General features: G+C 45.5%; 1 protein-coding gene across 2 annotated transcripts in view; it reads right to left on the reverse strand.

The window, feature by feature from the left end:
• Positions 1-1,740: 1,740 nt before the first annotated feature.
• LOC101605597 (ILK associated serine/threonine phosphatase) overlaps positions 1,741-20,377 on the reverse strand; it is a 31,061-nt gene continuing 12,424 nt past the window's right edge. For both annotated transcript variants that reach the window (XM_045148286.1, XM_045148287.1), the window contains 9 exons: positions 19,926-20,045; positions 18,737-18,863; positions 15,992-16,098; positions 14,209-14,302; positions 13,040-13,127; positions 12,088-12,209; positions 4,197-4,316; positions 2,272-2,353; positions 1,741-1,981 (listed from right to left, as the gene is read on the reverse strand). In XM_045148286.1, coding sequence (XP_045004221.1) covers positions 1,841-1,981; positions 2,272-2,353; positions 4,197-4,316; positions 12,088-12,209; positions 13,040-13,127; positions 14,209-14,302; positions 15,992-16,098; positions 18,737-18,863; positions 19,926-20,045 — 1,001 coding nt within the window. In that variant the 3' untranslated portion in view covers positions 1,741-1,840. The remainder of the gene's footprint in view (positions 1,982-2,271; positions 2,354-4,196; positions 4,317-12,087; positions 12,210-13,039; positions 13,128-14,208; positions 14,303-15,991; positions 16,099-18,736; positions 18,864-19,925; positions 20,046-20,377) is intronic.

Consider the following 20,377-nt stretch of genomic DNA (forward strand, 5'->3'; position numbering starts at 1 on the left):
ATGGATGGTGGTGTGCCTGCTCAGCACAACTGTGTCATCTGATACCTGGGGATCCAGACTCAAGACCTGTGAAACCCAGTGTCCTCCCAAATTGTCCCTGAAGAGCCACACTGACCTTAAAATATATAATTAAAATTTTGGCTACTACTGGTCTTAAAATATCCAACAGAAGTATATAACCAAAGAGTAAGATAAACAAAGTAGAGGCAAAGTCATTTTAAGTGGTTAAAATAGATTAAGAGGCCCTTGGCCTTTCCCAAGTAACTAAATGAAATTGTGTATTTTTTTTTCTTCAGATATTTCTACTAATGTCTTATTTGCTTTAAATTAGATTCAAGCTATTTCAGACACCACTTTTGGTGAACAATTTTAAAAGTTACAGTCCTAGCTGGGCATAGTGGCACACAACTTTAATTCCAGCACTTGGGAGGCAGAGGTAGGAGGATCACTGTGAGTTCAAGGCCACCCTGAGACTACATAGTGAATTCCAGGTCAGCCTGGACTAGAGTGAGACACTATATCAAAAAATCAAGAAAAAGAAAAAAAAAAAATTCCAGTCCTAAGTCTTCATGACAAAAATTGGTTTCATCTATCTTTTTTGTTGTTGTTGTTTTTTTTTCCCAGGTAGGGTCTCACTCTAGTCCAGGCTGACCTGGAACTATGTAGTCTCAGGGTGGCTTTGAACTCATGGCGATCCACCTACCTCTGCCTCCCAAGTGCTGGGATTAAAGGCGTGCACCACCATGCCCGGCATTACCTATTATATCTTAACAGTAACATATCTTTTTTTTTCTCAATTTTTATTAACATTTTCCATGATTATAAAAAGTATCCCATGGTAATACCCTCCCTCCCCCCCACTTTCCCCTTTGAAATTTCATTCTCCATCATATCCCCTCCCCATCTCAATCAGTCTCTCTTTTATTTTGATGCCATGGTTTTTTCCTCCTCTTATGATGAATGATTGTAGGGTCTTTAAAAATTATTTTGTTGTTATTTTTGAGAGCAACAGACAGAAAGAGGCAGATAGAGAGAATGGGTGCACCAGGACCTCCAGCCACTGCAAACCAACTCCAGATGCGTGCGCCCCCTTGTGCATCTGGTTAATGTGGGTCATGGGGAAATCAAGCCTCCAACTGGGGTCCTTAGGCTTCACAGGCAAGTGCTTAACCGCTATACCATCTCTCCAGCCCTGTAGGGTCTTTTGAAAGGGAACACTGACCCTAGGTAGACAGACATTAAGTTTGGAGGTCACAGAAGGATGTTCTCCTGACCAGAGGAGATGGAGCCTATCAATCGCTCCCCTGGTCGAGGGACCATCCCTCACCTCTAGACATGCTGAAGGGGTGAAGGAGTTAATGTACTTAAGCCCGCAGAAAGAAGCCCTTCCCGCAGTACTCAGAGTCTTGTGAGCTTTTCCAAGCTCTAACTCAAAAAGTATACCCCCCCCCATTCTTTCCTTAGGATGCCAGCTGAAAGTATAAGCATGCTTACCCTGACACTTTGGGGGTTTTCTGTCTTTTCTCAGTTTCTTTTTGCCTTACTCATGTCTCATCTCATGTGCTTAAATGCTTCATGGCCATGAGACAACCTGCCACTATGACACTGCAATATTTTGAAGGTCCCAAGTCCTCGGCAGGGCTCACCTCTTACTGAGGAATGAGGATGAGTATATTCCAAAGCAAACAGCTAACCTCAGATAAATTACTCCAAGCAAAATAAGTGAATCAAAGACTAGGAAAAAAGAAAGAAACCTTTATTTACAACCATGGGAGTCCCACAGATGCACACAAGCAGTGTACACACAACATGAGCCCGGTCAAGACGACAGGCAAGGCCCTCAGTGCCCTATCCGTACCACCATCACCGTGACGTTGTCTGCTGAGCCTCGCTGCACTGCCTTGTTGGCCAGCCTGTTGCACGCAGCTTCATAGCGGGCATCAACAGCAGACTTCCCTTCCCGGCTCTGGATCTTTTCATCCTACCAGAGAGGAAAGGGGTCTGAATGAACAGGGCACTGACCTCTCACCTTGCCCAAGACACTACAGCTAGGGAGAGGACCTGCTAAGTCCATGATAAAGGCTAGCAGAACAGAGGGACTAGTCAGCCCCCTGGGTGGTTCATGTTGAGAGAGTGCATGGGCTGCACCTGATGCAGGAACAGGCCTCAGGAAGTGAAAGTAGTTGGGACAAGCAGCACCTGTCAGGAGACAGGGTATGGGGAAGTGAAGAGCAAACTGGGATAAGCAGCACCTCTTGTGAGATCTCTTACCTGCAGGCAGGATAAGATGAAGTTCACAGCTTCCTCTGGGGTGAAGACCTTGAAGAGACCATCACAGGCCAGCAATACAAACCTACAATGCCAGGAAGAAGCACAAACATGTTTTGGCAGTAAGCGTACACAAAGTGGCCATCTTGGTATAGCCCAGAGGTGTGACTGCCTGGCATAGGAAAGGAAGGCCCTGGGCTCATGGCTGTCTGGGGTATAGCCCAGAGGGACAACTGCCTGGCATAGGTAAGGAAGGTCCTAGGCTCATGGCCGTCTGGGGTATAGCCCAGAGGGACAATGACTGCCTGGCATAGATAGGTAAGGAAGGTCCTGGGCTCAACTCCCAGCATCACAAAAGCAAGCAAGGTCTACATTCAGGCTCACCAGAGACAAACCTAGTAGTGGTAGGTGTGATGGTTAACACACCTGGATCTAGCATCCCAGTCCCAAGGACAGACCACTGAATGTAAGTTCAGACCCAGTGAGGCACCCTTGGGTATGTCACACCTGAGGACCCAGGACCCCAGAGGGGACAGCCACACTTTCTTATCTGAACAAGACAGGACCCGTCTCTGAGATGACACAAAGAAGTCTCTTCACTACTGTGGCCTCAGGCAGCAGCTGTTCTCTCCTGACAGTTGTTTTTATTGTTTTTTGGTTTTTCAAGGTAGGGAGTGGAATTCACTATGGAGTCTCAGGGTGGCCTCAAACTCACCAGGGATCCTCATACCTCTGTTTCCCAAGTGCTGGGATTAAAGGTATGTGCCACCATGCCCAGCTTCTCCTGGCAGTTTTAAGGTGGCTTGCCTTTCTTTTCTCACTAGCATGCTCACGTGTGGTTCCCTCCTCTGACAGGGCATCCACTCACCCAATAATCTCTGAGAACAGTTTGTGCAGGACACAGTGAGGACAAGTCTAAGCAGGCTCCTGCTCTTCCTGGTGTCCCAAGAGTCAGACCCAGGATAGTCAACCACACAGACGTGTGTTCATAATGCAGAAAAGGCAGCCATAAAAGCAAAGCAGGGTGAGCAGACAGGATGATTAGAAAGCCTGCTCATGGATGTCAGGATGGACAACAAAGCACATGAAGGCCAAGGTAGAGAGAGGGGAGAGGAGCTGGAGATACAGCCAGGAGGCAGGTTGTCAATGCCAGGTGTGGGCTCTTCCTCTGAAGGCCTACAGAAGACTGGGGCTGGGCCTGGAAGGCTGCTGGCCCACAGTGTGGCCCCCCATCTCTCCACTCGCCCTTCAGCTCAGTCCTTTGAGTCCTGTTCTCCTGGGCGTTTCCACTCCTTCCCTTCCTGACAGGGCCATTCCACCCACTCCTGGTGGCTCCCTGGCTCTGTAACCCAATCTTGAGCTACTACTTGCTGAGGGCTGTTCTAGGTGGGGCATGTGCCTTGCCTTTAAGTACCCAGGAAAGGAGGCATCTAAACAGCAGTCTCTCAGCTATCTTGGCTCTGTTTTACTGAAAACCTCCCACGAATCTCTATCATTTATGAACTCAAATAGACTCCTCAGGAGCAGCTAGGACCTTACAGTCTGTCCCAAAAATATCCTACCATGACTGTCCCACCCCTCTCCCACCCCCCTGGTCCCTGGTTGCCATTACTGCATCAACACCTTGCTGTGCCTCACACTATGATTTGAATGTGGTGGTATGGGGACATCCCCTCGGCCCAGGCAGCTCTACTCCTTTTCCCAACAGGAATACCGCGCTGCCACCACTGCTAAAGCTTCCTAGAGAACTCACAATCTTGTACCATAATGGACATGCCACATATGGTACCTGACAACTGTGGATTCCATGAAACCAGAGGACATTTTCTATGTGTCTGTGCACCCCAGAACCCAAGACTCTTACCACCCACTTTCCTTGTAAAGCATGAATGCAAACTGTAGTCAGAAGAAAAGCTAGGTGATTTTACCTGTCATTGTGGGTCAGCTGGCAGCGTCTGATATCAGGCACAGATGTGACCCCACAACGCTTGTACTGCCCATCCCCAATGGAGCGGGATACCTCCAGCACACCCAAGACACGCCCATCTCTAAAACGAGGAGAAAACAGTGTCAGACTCTGACCCTGAAAGTAGAAAGTCTATTCTAGACTGTGAGATCATATTAGTTGATACTGCTATTTCTTAATTTCCAATAACAGGCAGATCCATATCTGGACCATTCACATTTTGCTGCCCTGGGACTGGGGCTCAGAACCTCACACTGGTGTGAACAGCTCCCCCTGTGACATCTGTATTGCACTGCCCAGCCACTCCCCAAGCCTTGTTGAACTCTTGAGCCAGATGGGCACCTGAGCACACAGCCAGCATTAAGACGTCTGGGAGAAGGATGGCTTGCATTACTGTCTAACTAGGCTGAGGATACGTGCAGTGACTAATCCTTGATCCTGAAACACTTCCTTTACATCAGGTGTGACTTAATGTTAATGTAAACATAACATTACCCTCTGAACCATGCTGCATTTTGTGAGTGATCGAAAAGAAATGGGAGATGTCCTGGAAATAGAAGACACACACAAGACAGACTCTATGACCAAGGAGAACCATGGGGAACCTAAGAACAATGTTGGCCTAGGCTCTACCCCTTCCTTGCTGTGAACTCAGGTCATTCATCGATCAGACCAGGCTACAGAATATACACTCAACAGTATGTGAGCATACTCAGCAAATGCCAAAGCTATACATGGTGGATCAGTGGCACCATGAGGCTCTTAAGTCACAGACTCCCAGGACATTGAGAAGATGGACAGGTGTAGTACAAAGTCCAGCCCCTCAAATGATCCAGGGGCTCACAGTTCAGATACCCTTGATGAAGACTTCTGATTGCATATTTGTAAAAAGCCGAGCAACCTTCTGGGACGCTAGTAAGCAGCAACTGGAACAAGCACACCCAGCCTGGGGAGCAACACTGAAGAAATGAGTGGGGCTGCTTGCTCAGCAGAGGAGTACCGGCACAGGCAGCTCTACCCCTAAGAACTGTGGGAAGCCGCTCTCACAAGAAAGGCAAGAGCCACGGAGGCTGCACCTCTGACCCTGTCTGCTGAGGAAAGCCCAAAGTGGGACTCACATCTGATGGTTGGAGTAAAGGAGAAAGCAACAGTGGGTGACTGAGGCCCAAAGAAGCTGCCTATGGAAACCTGCTATTCCACAGCAGGTTCTGCTCACACCAAGTACTGAAAATTCCTTTGCTGCCCCTCCCCTTGGTGTTCCTCAGGATTTCAATGCTTAGGAGGAATAGGGTTTTTCAATTTTTTAAAAATATATTTATTTGCAAGGAGAGAAAGAGAAAATAGGTGCACGAGGGCCTGGTACCACCACAAACTGTAGACACATGTGCCACTTTGTGCATCCTGCTTTCTGTGGGTACTGGGGAATCGAACCCAGGCTTGAGGCTATGAAAGCAAGTATCTTTAACTGCTAAGCCATCTCTCCAGTCCTAGTTTTGTTTTTTTTTTTTTTGGGGGGGGGGGCTTCAAGGTAGTCTCTCACTCTAGCTCTCAGACTGATCTGGAATTCACTATGTAGTCTCAGGGTGGCCTCGAACTCATGGCTATCCTCCTACCTCTACTTCCCACCACGCCCAGCCAGCCCTAGTTTTTTAAATTCAACCTGCCATGCTTGTCTCCTAGCTCCTGGTACTGCCACCTTTAGGATGAGGCCCTGCGCTTTCTAACACTGAGTTTGCATTCTGTGCCAATTTCTGTTCAACTTGGCCAAACATCAGAGAGCAGCTTCCAATCAGCACAGCCCTCAGGTCTCTGCCCTATTCTGCAGACAGAGACTTCCTACTCCTTGTGTGTTTTGTTTCAGGTTCACCTGGCTGCTAAAGAAGGCAGCAGGCTGCTCTGACCTCAGCTCCCTACCCATAGCTCCATGCAGCTCAGGCTGGGAGGCAGCTCTGTCCTGGACCATTTGAAAAGCAGCAAACACTCATACAGATGAACATGACTGCCACAGAGACAGCCCAGAGCTGTAGTCCTTAAGGACCACAAGACCAGGATTTGGCCCAGTTCCAGGCACATGGTACCAAAAGACTGAAATGTGATTGCTTCTCCCCATCTGTTTAGGTCCTTTCCTTGTAAAATAGAAACAGAACTGCCTTTACTTCTCAGAGGCACCCCTGCTGCCTGGATGGAAGAGAAACAGGAATATAGGTAGATTTACTTAGTTCTGTAAGAAATGCCAGAATGACCAGCAAACAGACAGAGAGGAAAGCAAGATTTATGTTTTTTGGGTTGTTTTTATTTTTTTCGAGGTAGGGTCTCCCTCTAGCCCAGACTAACCTGGAATTCACTATGTAGTCTCAGGCTGGTCTGTAACTCCCAGTGATTCTCCTACCTCTGCCCGAAGTGCTAAGACTAAAGCCAACTTTCTAATCATGTGAAAGAGGTTTTTAATTTTAATTGTAGTAAAATATGCATAACAAAGTTAACCACATCAACCTTTTTAAGTGCAGTTTGGTGGCATTATGCCCATTCACAAAGCTACCACCACCCACCTTCAGAATGCTCTCATCTTCCCAAACTGAACTTCTGTCCCAATTAAGCAGTAAGTCCTATTGCTCTTCCCATCAGAACCTGGATTTCCCTGTCTTTAGAACTGCTGACTTCTCTAGGGACTTTGCATGAGATAGACTCATACAGTGTTTGTCCTACGGTGACTAGCTGATTTCACATAGCATAACGTCCTCTGGGTCATTCATGTGACAACTGAGGACTTCCATGTGAAAGCTGGCACTATCATGTCTATGTATGCGCTTTGCTTAACCATCTATCAATGAGTGGACACAAGTCTTCCCCTTGTGGCCACTGTGAGCAATGCTGCGTGAACATGGTGTATAGCTATGTGCTGGGATCCCAGTTTTAATTCTTTCTTAAAAAAAGTATTTTACTTATTTATTTGAGAGAGAGAAAGAGCCAGAGAGAAAGAGAGAGAGAATGGGCATACCAGGGCTTCCAGCTACTGCAAACGAACTCCAGATGCACATAACATCTTGTGCACCAGGCTTATGTGGGTACTGAGGAATTGAACCAAGGTACTTTGGCTTTGTAGGCAAGCGCCTTAACCGCTAAGCCATCCCTCCAGGGCCCCTCCTTTTTTTTTTTTTTTTTTTTTTTTTGAGGTAGGGTTTCACTCTAGCTCAGGCTGACGTGGGATTTTTACTAGGTAATCTCAAAGTGGCCTCAAACTCATCACAGCAATCCTCCCACCTCTGCCTCCCAAGTGCTGGGATTAAAGGCGTGCACCACCACGCCCAGCTCCAATTTTAATTCTTTTGACTATACTCAGACGTGGAATTACTGAATCATGTGGTAATTCTATATTTAACTTTTGAGGGACCAGCAGTTCTCCACATATCAACTTCGGTAACGAGGTAACCTTTATACTATGATGCTAGTCTAACACGTAAATAAACTGATATCATCAGGAGCCAAGATTTTCAGAATAAAGAAAGCTATCAATACTAAATCAAAGAAGTATAAATTTGAGTAAAAAATAGCTATCTAAGCTCATAATTTTAAAAGTACTGTGTTCCTTAGCTCAACCTGCCCTTGAACAGATAATTAATGACACTCTGTTGAAAGGAGTACTCCCAGAACACGCAAATTGGTTCTTCAAGATCAGGACAAATGTGAAAAGGACACAGGAGCCAGTTGGAGGGAGCTTCCACCAGCTGTACCTGGGGTACCAGAAGCAGCAGAAAGCACAACACTGACAGAATCAACCCCACAATACTCAGCGATCACTCTCAACTTACAAACTAGTGACTAGAAAAGAAAATCAAGCCTTCCCCTACTTCCCCTATGGAAGAAACTATACACAGACACCTGCTAATACCATGAGAGGACTCTTGAGATAATGAAACGAAAACTTGTGCAAAGACCACTAAGAGATGATAAAATTGTCAGGGACCAGCTGATAAACAGTAGTCACCAGGAAACACAGTGTACCTCTGTAGACCACCTGGCTAATTATATAAGGAAAAATCATGCAGCATCACAGCTAAGTACTGGGGCAATCAAACCCAAGACACCTAGCGTATAATAGGCAAACTACTCTACTAAGACACACCCCAAGCCCACCATAAAATACTTGTGCAAAGCCAGACATGGTGGCATATGCCTTTAATCCCAGCACTCAGGAGGCAGAGGCAGAGACACAGGCAGGAGGATTGCTGTGAGTTCAAGGCCACCCTGAGACTACATAGTGAATTCCAGGTCAGCCTGAGCTAGAGTGAAACCCTACCTCGGGGGAAAAAAAAACAAACAAACACTTCTGTCAAACCAATTCAAATTTAGAGTTTAAATCAGGGACTAGATAGATGGTTCAGTGGTTAAGGTACTTGTCTGCAATGCCTAACAACCCAGGGTTAACTCCCCAGTACTCATGTAAAGCCAGATGCACAAAGTGGTGCAAACATCTGGAGTTCATATGCAGTGCCTAGAGGCCCTGGCATACCCATTCTGTCTGTCTTTCTCTCTGCTTGCAAATGAATGAATGAATGAATTTTTTAAAAAACACTTTAAATCAAACTTCAAAGGCAGAGGTAAGAGGATCACTGTGAATTCAAGGCCAGCCTGAGACTACATAGTAAATTCCACATGAGTCTGGGCTACAGCAACACCCTACTTTGAAAAACTAAAATATAGGGTTGAAGGGGCTGTAGAGAGGACTCAGCAGTTAAGGTGTTTGCCAGCAAAGCCTAATGACCTGGGTTCAATTCCCTGGTACCAACATAGAGCTAGATGCACAAAGCAGCACATGAATCCGGAGTTTGTTTGCAGCAGCTGGATGGAGTCCCTGGCATGCTCATTCATTCTCTCTGCTTGCAAATAAACAAAAATATATTCTTTTAAATAGAGTTGGACTGAAGAGATGGCTTAATGGCTAAGACGCTTGCCTGCAAAACCAAAGGATCCAGGTTTGATTCCCCACAACACACATAAGTCAGATGCACAAGGTGGCACATGCATCTGGAGTGCTTTTGCAGCAGCTAAAGGTCCTGGTGTGGCCATTCTCTCTCTCTGAAATAAATAAAAATAGGGTTGGGGCTGGAGAGATGGCTTAGCAGTTAAGGCACAGGCCTGCAAAGCCTAAGGACCCAGGTTTGATTCTCCAGGACCCACATAAGCCAGATATACAAGGTGGCACATGTGTCTGGAGTTTGCAGTGGCTAGAGGCCCTGGCATGGCATTCTCTGTCTCAAGTAAATAAAACATTTACAAAATTTCCAGGTGTGGTGGCGCATGCCTTTGATCCTAGCACTTGGGAGGCAGAGGTAGGAGGATGGCCATGAGTTTGAGGCCACCCTCAGACTACACAGTGAATTCCAGGTCAACCTGAGCTACAGTGAGGCCCTACCTCAAAAAATCAAAAACAAAACAAAAAATTAAAAATTTTAAGGCTAGAGAGATGGCTTAATGGTTAAGGTGCTTGCCGGTGAAGCCTAAGAACTCATTTTTGAATCTCCAAGTCCCACATAGCCAGACGCACAGTGATGCAAGCACACAATATTGCATATGCGCCACAAGGGGGCAAACACATCTCCAGTTCATTTGCAGTGGCTGAAGGCCCTGGCGAGCCAATTCTCTCTCTCTCAAAAAAATTTTATTATATAAAAAGGGATTGGGGGAATGGTTCAGTGGTTAAAGGCACTTGCTTGCAGAACCTGCTGGTCTGGATTGGCACAGGTGTGATTCCTCAGTATCCCTGCGAAACCAGACGAACAAAGTAGTACATGTGTCTAGAGTTCACCTGCAGTGACAAGAGGCCTTGACATGCCGTTTATTCTTATTCTCTTTCTCTTTGCTCACAAATAATTTAAAAAAAAAATTCAAGTCCAGGGCTGGAGAGATGACTCAGTGGGTGGTTCCCACACAAGCATGAGGGCATGTGGTGGTGTGAGGCTGCCTGAGTTCAAATTTACAGCTCCTACCTAAAATAGCTGGGTGTGACCACGTATGTCTATAATCCCAGTCCCACAGAGGGACAGACCTGAAAATCTTTGGAGCCCCAGCAAGCTCCTGAATTAGTGAAAGGAAACTAGCTCAAAAACAAGACCAGGGGCTGGAAAGATGGCTTAGTGGTTAAGGCGCGTGCCTGAGAAGCCAAAGGTTCCAGGATCAATTCCCCAGGACCCATGTAAGCCAGATGCACAACACGGCGCATGCTTCTGGAGTTCGTTTGCAGTGGCTGGATGCCCTGGCTTGCCCATTCTCTCTCTTTCCCCTTTCCTCCTTCCCCCTCTCTCAAAAAATACAAAAAAATAAAAAATAAAACAGACTAGGCAGAAGAGTGATGAAAGAGTTCACCCCATGTTCACTCTGGCTTCCAAAAGTGAGCATATGGAGTGCACTAAGTGGGAGTGTGCGTATTAGGTGGGAACAAGGTCACTGATATCTTATGGCGATTCACACTTATATCTTGTCCCCACCTTCACAGCTCACTTTCATACATATCAGTCTTACACAGAGAGAGAGAAAGCAAATGACAGAATGCTAACTACTGAATCTAGGTGGTAAATACTGAAATCTGCTCTACGTATTTTCTTGGTGCTGCATATGTGTGTGGTATGGTGTGTGTGGGGTATTCACATGTATGTGCTCTTGTGGCACCCCCATATGCCTACCTGTGGTGGCTGGAGCAAAATATCAGGTATTCTGCTGCATTGTTCTTCCACCTAGTCTTGCTTGAACCTGAGGCTCAATTTTTGCTTATTCTGGGGGCGCGGGGGGGGGGGGGGGCGGTGGAGGGGCTCTGCTTTCCCACAGGACAGGAGTAACAGGTGTGCATGGCCATAACCACAGAACTTCCAGTCTCAGGCCCTCATATGCTTGTGCAAGATGTATACTTAACCACTGAGCCATCTCTTTAGCCCTATTTTTAAAGGTTTTTTTTTTTTTTTCCTGGTTATGTTTGGAAAGGTTAATAAAAGCTAGAGGAAGGGGAAGATACAGCCTTGGCCTCGGGTGAGAAAGCAGGCTACAATTCGATCCTACCACTCCCACCCCACTTCTCTAAAAGGAACAGTATCTCTGCTAAGGCACCTCAGCATTGCTCTGAATTAAGTGGAGGCTGGGAAACTGACAACAGTTCACAGGACTGTCAATGCCAAACTATTCTCCAGGAGTTTAACCAAAAGCAGATTTTTAGAGTTTTCAGGAAGGACAGAAGCAGTGCTGGCAATGCTTTGGGGGTCACATCGGCAGGTACTAAATGCCACAGTAGTTACCACAGTAGTCGCGGTACAAAGCCCAGCACACAGCAGTGCTCAAGGTCTAAAACAGGCCTCACTCCATCCCTGCTCATGCACACCGCAGAAACCATGATCCGAGTCTCCACTTCCTGCTCATCTTGCTTGCTGCAGCTAAGGGTGCAAGTCCTCTCCAGGGGTGTCCTCTGTACCTTGGGCTAAACTCCCTACAGTGTGAAAACAGGGAAGAAGGGCACTGTGCGTCTTTTAAAAAACTTTTATTTGTGTATGTGTACAAACACCAGGGTCTTTGGCTACTGCCAATAGACCACCACATGTCTGCCACTTTTTACATCAGGCTTTATGTGAGTAGCTGGGGAGCTGAACCTGGGCCAGCACAGGGAGAATACTGAACATCAACCTGATACAGGTTTTTTCTTTTCACAAATTTAAGGAGGCATATTTCTTAGATATATTTTGCTTCCCCTGGGACATATACCACTGTTAGGCTTGGGACAGTGCTCTATGATGTTAATCTTGTATAACACAGAAGTTCTCAAAAGGGCTCGGAGCCTCCTTCCCTAGTGCTCCCAGAGGTCCCTAGGATACCTGACATTTCCTCCAGCCTTCTGTATTCTCATGCGTTCTTCATACTGAGTTGGGTTATGCTCTTTGCTGAGGCTTAAGGCTGCATGTTTGTGACTCTCCTCATTATACCGACACAGGATGGCCTGAGGAGACAAAGAATGCAAATCATGAAAGATAATAAGCCAGCATCTAAAACCATCAGTCAAAACGGCTTCATATTCAGCTGCCTACTGATGCACAGAAGTGCCAAGCATGTAGCATCAAAGACACATCTAATAGTAAAGTCACACAAGCTTCACTGGATGACAATAGCCAATCATTCACCATGCACTGTCACATCAGTGACACCAAAGGGAGGAATTTGACTAGTATCAGGGTCAAAGTCACAAGTCTAAGGCTATGACAGGCAACAACGGGCAAGCATATTGCATCTCCATACACACAGACACCACCAGGGTTACTGTGCCAGTTTCACAGGAGGATACAGGCCCATAGGGTAGTAGTATGCTTAAAGTCAGACACAGAACCAGGATTCAAATTGGGTTTGAGTTCAAAGGAACTTTTGGGGGGAGCCACAAACAAACATATATACCACAGCTAGTCCACCGGAGGATCACAAGAACATAAGCTCCCAAATGAGGGACTGCACCCTAATGACAAGTAACCAGTTGAACAGCATCAGGGGTGGGGGTCTAAACAGGCTGCTCAACTTTTTGACCACTGAAGAAGTACAGGAGCTGGATTGGAAAAGTGGCTATGACATTGAACATAAGGTCATTCCCCATACACTGAGCAGAGAAACACCACTGCTCTGGAGTTCCTGGGCCAGGCGGGTTTTACATTCTTAGAACCACATTCTTTGCATTCTTAGAACCACAATCCAACTAGCTACAATTACTTGAACCTTATTCATCAGCCAGGACTTCTTCCTAAGACATACAGTCACCTAAGTGAATGGCTCAGAACCACATACCCGACTATCTCCGAGGTTGGCAATATACAGGATGTTGTCCACAGCCAGGACACACGTGGCAGTGGACCCGTCCTTCCAGGCAGGCTTCCTGGGGAAACACATCAGAAACACAGTCACCACCACTAATGAGTGCCTAGAGACTAACTCTCAGAGCTGAGCAGAATCTCTTGGGCTACAACATGGACTGTGTGTTCCACACTCACTGCATGATTGAACAAGGGCATGTCTCAAACATCACGGTGTTAAAGGACTAGCCTTGTGCTGGAGAGATGGCTTATCGGTTAGGCTCTTGCCTGTGAAGCCTAAGGACCCCAGTTTGAGGCTCAATTCCCCAGGACCCACGTTTAGCCAGATGCACAAGGGGCACGTGCATCTGGAGTTCCTTTGCCGTGGCTGGAGGCCCTGGCATGCCCATTCTCTCTCTCTCTGCCTCTTTCTCTCTCTGTCGCTCTCAAATAAATAAATGAACAAAAAAATATTTTAAAAATATAAATAAAGGATTGGCCTTCAAGGTGGTATAACTAGGGTGTGCTTTTAGGAGGTGGGTTCAATGGATGACTCAGGTCACCATGGAATTCCCTCAAAGGAGGTTGTAGGGCTAGAGAGATGGCTTAGTGGCTAAGGTGCTTGCCTGGGAAGCCCAAGGACCCAGGTTTGACTCTCCAGAATCCACAGAAACCAGGCATGCAAGGTAACGCATGTGCACGAGGTGGCACGTGCATCTGGAGTTGGGCTGCTTTGGCTAGAGGTCCTGGAGTGCCAATTTTCTCTCACTAATAAAACAAACAAAAAATAAATAAATGAGTGAATAAAAATGGAAGTTGTGGGAACTCACTGTAGGCATGCCTCTGAAAGGGATACTCTGGGATTCTAGCCTGTTTTCCTTCTTTCTGATGGTCACTCTGGCCAGTGGCTTAAGCCAATGAAGCTTCCCTAAATTAGACTTGAGGTCCAGACCATGAGGTAAAGCAAAGCCCACTTTACTCCATTAAATAGCCTGGGTCAGGCATTTCATTACAGTGACACAGAGCTAATACACTTTCATAGATTTTAAGAGCTTACTTTGCACTTTTGAAACAGGGAGAATTAGTGCTTAACTACATACAAAGACCCAAAAACAGTTCAGAAAAACACCATGCACCTATTGCTCTGTGTGAAGTTATACTCACTGGCTGGAAGCCTGTTTGAGGAACTCTTCATCTGTGTGCTTGAATGTATCTAAAAGGCATCTCTTCACGGTTTTCTCTACACTGATAACATCTCCTGTTACAAGTACCAAAGAATACAACCTCTTAAGGAGAGATGGACTCATCCCACTGTTGCTCTAGTTCTGATTTCTATTATTTATTTATTTATTTATGTGAGAAAGAGAGAAAGCAGGAGAGAAAGAGGGGGAGGGAGAAGAAAAATGAATGGACACACCAGGGCCTCTAGCCATTGCAAACAAACTCCGGATGCATGCACCACCTTGCACATCTGGCTTATGTGGGTATTGCAGAATCAAACCTGGGTCCTTAGGCTTCACAGGCAAGCATTTTAACGGCTAAGCCATCTCTCCAGCCCTAGCTTTGATTTTTAAACATGATCAGAGATGACCTCCATTTCCTCAACTATTAGAGCACCATGTGAATTTGGATCTACTGGCTGCCCCAGTGTGGAAGCATATAGATCCCTTGCCTCAGATCTACCCATTTGCCAACACTTTAAAAAGAGTCAATAACTTTCGCCAGGGTGGTGGCGCATACCTTTAATCCCAACACTCAGGAGGCAGAGGTAGGAGGAACACTGTGAGTTCGAAGCCACCCTGAAACTACATAATGAATTCCAGGTCAGCCTGGACTAGAGTGAAACTCTACTTAAAAAAAAAAAAACAAAAAAAAAAAAACACCACCAACAAAGAGTCAATGACTTTGTTTTTCATTGAGACAGTGTTTCATGTATTTCAGACTGGCCATGAACCCACTGTGCAGCCAAGGGTGACTTGAAACTGATATTCCTGCCTCCACCTCCAAGTACCACCACAGTTTTTTGTTTGTTTTATGGAGATAGGGTCTTGTTTTAGCCCAGGCTGACTTGGAATTTACTATGTTGTCTCATGCTGGCCTTGAACTCACAACAATCCTCCTACCTCTGCCTCCCGAGTGCTGGGATTAAAAGTGTATTCTATCACCCCAGGAAAATTTCAGGTTTTTTTTTTTTTGAGGTAGGGTCTCACCCCAGTCCAGCCTGACCTAGAAATCACTCTGTAGTCTCAGGCTGGCCTCGATCTCACAGTGATTTTCCTACTCCTACTACTGGCATTAAAGATGTTTGCCACTGGGCTGGAGGGATGGTTTAGTGGTTAAGGCCCTTGCCTGCAAAGTCTAAGGACCCAGGTTCGATTCCCCAGGACCCATATAAGCCAGATGCACAAGGTGGTAGATTCATCTGGAGTTCATCTGCAATGGCTAGAGGCCCTGGTACTCCCATTCTACCTGCCTCTTTCTCTTTCAAATACATAAAATACTTTAAAAAAAAAAAAAAGGTGGGGCTGGGGAAATGGCTTAGCAGTTAAGACATTTGCCTGAGAATCCTAAGGACCCCAGTTCAATTCCCCAGGACCCAGAGTAAGCCAGATGCACTGGGGGTGGGGGGGTTGGGGGTGAGGGGGGATGTGTCCAGTTCGTTTGCAGTGGCTGGAGGCCCTGGCATGCCTATTCTCTTTCTTTCTGCCTTTTCCTCTCTCTCACTCAAAGAAATAAAAATAAATAACTAAATAAAGGTGTTTGTCACTATGTCTGGCTTACATATCATTTATATAGTGCTGGGAAACAAACCCAGAGCATTGCACATACTAAGCCACCTGAGCCACATCCCCAGCTCCATCAATGACTCTGCCAAAGCAAACAACAATCAACTAACTGAGCCACCCAAAGAGTAAAGCCAAACTGTTAACTTAGTTCTCAGTCTCACCTTTAGGAAACTTCCTGATTAAATTCTGATGCAAATTCTGTGCAGCAAACTTTGAGGCGCGAATTCCTCCATGCCCATCAAAAACAGCGAAGTATGAAACCCGAGTTCTGGAAGAGATTGAAGATCAATGAATTTCTCACAGCAAAGATCACTCCTCTTCAATAAGGCTTTTCTTTTTTTTTAAGACAAGGACTCACAATTTGGTCCAGCCTGGCCTCCAACTACAGATCTCTTGCCTTAGCATCTGAAAGCTGGCATTACAGGCAGATATACTACCACACCTAACTTCATTCAAACAGTTAAGTCTAATCTCAAACAGAGGTAGTCACACTGGTAAGACACCAGTCACACTAACACAGAGGGAAAAACAGGTGGTAACATTTAGCAAACAAAACTTTTAAAGAAATTTTCATGGGGCATATTAACTTGAAATTCTACAAAACAGCAAAACCATACTTATGACATTAAGATGTTCTCTCATTCTTTCAGACAATGAAATTAAAATTTGGAATTTTTATCCTATTTAAACCAGACTTAAGCTTCTTTCTTTCTTTTTTTTTGGTTTTTCAAGGTAGGGTCTCACTCTAGCCCAGGCTGACCTGGAATTCACTATGTAGTCTCAGGGTGGCCTCGAACTCATGGTGATCCTCCTACCTCTGCCTCCCGAGTACTGGGATTAAAGCCGTGTACCACCACACCCGTCTCAAACTTAAGTTTTAAATAAAGCAGTTGTGCTAGGGAGACAGCTCAGTTGCTAAAGGCACTTGCTTGCAAAGCCTGCCAGTCCAGGTTCAGTTTCCAAGCACCCATATAAATTTTGTTTGTGGTGACAACAGACTCTGGCATGGACACCTACTAATCCACCAGCCACAAATAAATTTGTTTTAAAAAAGATACGACACCTGGAAAAATGGCTTAGCAGTTAAGGTGCATGCCTACAAAGCCTAAAGACCCAGCTTTGATTCTCCAGGTCCCACGTAAGCCAATTGTACATGTGGCTAATGTGTCTGGAGTTCATTTCAGTGGCTAGAGGCCCTGGCACACCCAGATTCTCTCTCTCTCTCTCTAAAAAATGAATAAATATTCAAAAAAAAATGGATACTGTTCTAAGCCTATCAAAAATGAGAGCAGAGCTGGGCGTGGTGGTGCACGCCTTTAATCTCAGCACTTGGGAGGCAGAGGTAGGAGGATCGCCATGAATTCAAGGCCACTGTGATACTACAGAGTGAATTCCAGATCAGCCTGAGCTAGAGTGAGACCCTACTTCAAAACAACAACAACACAAAAAGCAGAGGGAAACTTTCAGAATTGATACTAAAATTATGATCAGTGTCTAATTTTAATGCCTATGGTTATAGTCTTATTCCTACCTCCCTTTCAACTACTGCCAGAAAACTCACGTACACGGAATAAAGGGTATTAAAAATTACTTCAGAAAGAAAAATGTCTGTGAGGGCCAAGTGTGGTGGTGCATGCCTTTAATCCCAGCACTCGGGAGGCAGAGGTAGGAGAATCACCATAAGTTTGAGGGCACCCTGAGACTACACAGTGAGTTCCAGGTCAGCCTGGGCTAGAGCGAGACCTGACCTCAAAAAAAAAAAAGAAAAATGCCTGTGACAAATGATATTTACTCTATAGAATGGCTTTTCTTCCAAACTTTTTGGAATTGCTTTGCAACGCAAGACACCATGACCAATGAGAAAACAAGTCTGTCCTGTCTGGTTTACAGGTCAGAACTTCTCATCATACAGCCTGGCATTTTCTGGGGTGGCCATGTTAGCCTCTTCCCCAAGACCTTTCTTGGCTTTGAAAACAATGAATGTGTTTCTCACCTTCGTCCTGATCACCTCCTCGTCTTCATGATGAGCTAGACAAAAGCCGTTAGCACACTATATGTTAATGACCAACTAATGTCAGTTAAGTGCATAATGTAGACTTACCTAATTCTGGACTGTGGAAGCCACAGATGAAATATATATAATTACATGATTATTCAGTATATATTATTATGTACAGAATAAAATGTATGTAATATTCTACTGTCTAGCTGCCTTTTCTGAGTCAGGAGCTGACCAGACTTTATTCCACATGTACTGCACAGGAAGCACTGCTCTTTTCTATGTCATTTGGCTTTTTTGGTCTTCTTGGGCCCTAAGTATTTGGACTGCTTCTTCCAAGGCCTTTGGGTTTGTCAGCTTTGTGTGCTTTCTGTTCTGGAGACAGGAGCTCAATTCATAGCCTTAGGCTGTCTCAAACTCAAGAGCCCCCTGTCTCTGGGTGCTGGGATTTCAGGCATGTGCCCACATCCAGCTTCCCTTTAGACTTACCAGTGGCTCTACTAATGTCCCTCCAGGACAGACAGTAAGAATACTCTGTTTGAAGTTGTTCCATTCCTCATGTAATTAAGACATCCTGGAGTCTGTGGCATGGGGGTTACTTCCCATTTAGAGGCTCTCAGCTGCAGCCTGCCAATGGTTCAAGTCTGGGTGATTTTTTTGTTGAAGGCTGACCTATGCTTAGAAGATGTTCAGCAACATCCTGGTCTCTACCCACTAGATGCCAGTGGCAACTCTGTTCCCCACTATGACAACACTGTCACCAGACATTGACTAATGTCCCTTGGGAGGCAGAAAAATCCCAGCTGAGAACCACTGATGCCAAAAGCAAGCAACTCAAAACACATCCGTCTTTCTAATAAAGACAACCTTCAGAGTCCAAAACTCTAGCTGAACAGAGAACACTCACATAAGGGACGATGGAGGCCTGCATTCCTCAGTGATGTCATTCAGGATGACATGGGCATCCTGCATTTCCTCCCTCTCACCCTTCCGCTCTGCCACGTAGCCTTTCAGACCAAAGATCACCGAAGAAACTAAGGAAAGAGAACAAAAAGCCAATACAAACTGTGCCCTGTCTTGTAGAACCCTAGTCCCAGAGCAAATGAGAGGAACTATAGCTGCTTGACTCAGCAAAGCCCTAATGGCACGAAGAAGCAACAGCCTCAAGGCATCTCCCAGCTGCAAGTGTGGCCAGTCAGGGCTCTGCTACCAGCTGGGCTCTTAGTTGGAGCTGGGGCAGACATGCGTGGTTAGCCAGAGAGCACAGAAGAGCTTTGCCTAAAAAGGCACACTCAAAGAGAGGTTGCTATGCACAGGTGGGACTCTCATCAGGGGAAGAGATCCCACGCAAATCATCTTGTGATAATTTAATGAGGACAGAATGACACTTTGGAGAAATCTAGGTCAGTAGAATCTGTCCCAAATGCTCTGTTAGAGACCCTGAACATATATATGACTTTCATGCTCCAGGTTTATGAATGATAAGACTTGCTTTTACTCCAACTGCAAAAGCAAAGGCATATGAAGTCAGTGGATCACAGAGAGTGGTTAAAGGCTAGGAGTCATATAAACAACAAAGCCAACACTTTTGGAAGAGCTGTCTCTTTGGGGAGTTACAAGCTAAACTAGTGACCATGTCTATCTGGCAGAGCTATAACAGGGTCTATTGACACACTTCCACAGGCATTCATCCTTAAAACCTTCACTGAGGATAAAGTGTTCAGCAAAGCAATGAAAATTCACAGCTACTTTTCAGTCAGAGCTAATCAAGAGTTTTAAAATAAAGACTCAAGAGTGGGTGGCCCATCCACCAACCAGCCCTTCACTGTGGAAGGCTAAGTTAAACTACCTGTGTTTCTCAACGCTTACAGAACAAATGGAGATTGTCAGACCCAAGGTAGGGTCAGGACAAGTAAGTAGTACATGAAAAGTCAAAGGAGTGAAAGCAAATGAGAAATCATTTGCAAAAAGGGAGCCATGCCTATGCCTTACATCCAGGCACAAATGGAAGAATTAGTTAGAAAGCTGAAACTGTTTTTGCTCTGGGTTGTTCTAAAATAAAATCTAATACATTTGTTTTCAAAGTGTCTGAAAACCTTTACAAACTTTCTTTTCCACAAGCTCTTCACTGCCATTCTTCTCTTCCTCGCAGGTTTTCCTCTTTGCTCCTTTCCCTTCATTCTTTACCACCTGGGAAATTGGCGAGCCAAGAGAACCTAGAAATTAAGTAAAAGTCAGACAGAAACACAGCTGTAGACTGCCAGTATAAGTCACTCCATCCAACCCAGCCCTAGAGACACAATGACATTTCAGGCAAGGGCCAACACCCATATTAGCTAGGTATAGGGCTCTGGTTAGGGGAGGTGGGAATGGACCCACCACAATGGGGGAACACTGGGCAACACCCAGACTCTGAAAATCTTTGTCCAAAATACTTCTCATTGAAGAATTTCACAAACTTTTAGGAATAGTATAGAGACATATATCCTTGCTGACAAACAGGGAAGTTTATTGAATCTGTAAACAAACTTAACACATTCTGAACAAG

This window comes from Jaculus jaculus, chromosome 4 (assembly GCF_020740685.1).
Source record: "Jaculus jaculus isolate mJacJac1 chromosome 4, mJacJac1.mat.Y.cur, whole genome shotgun sequence".
NCBI lineage: Eukaryota > Metazoa > Chordata > Mammalia > Rodentia > Dipodidae > Jaculus > Jaculus jaculus.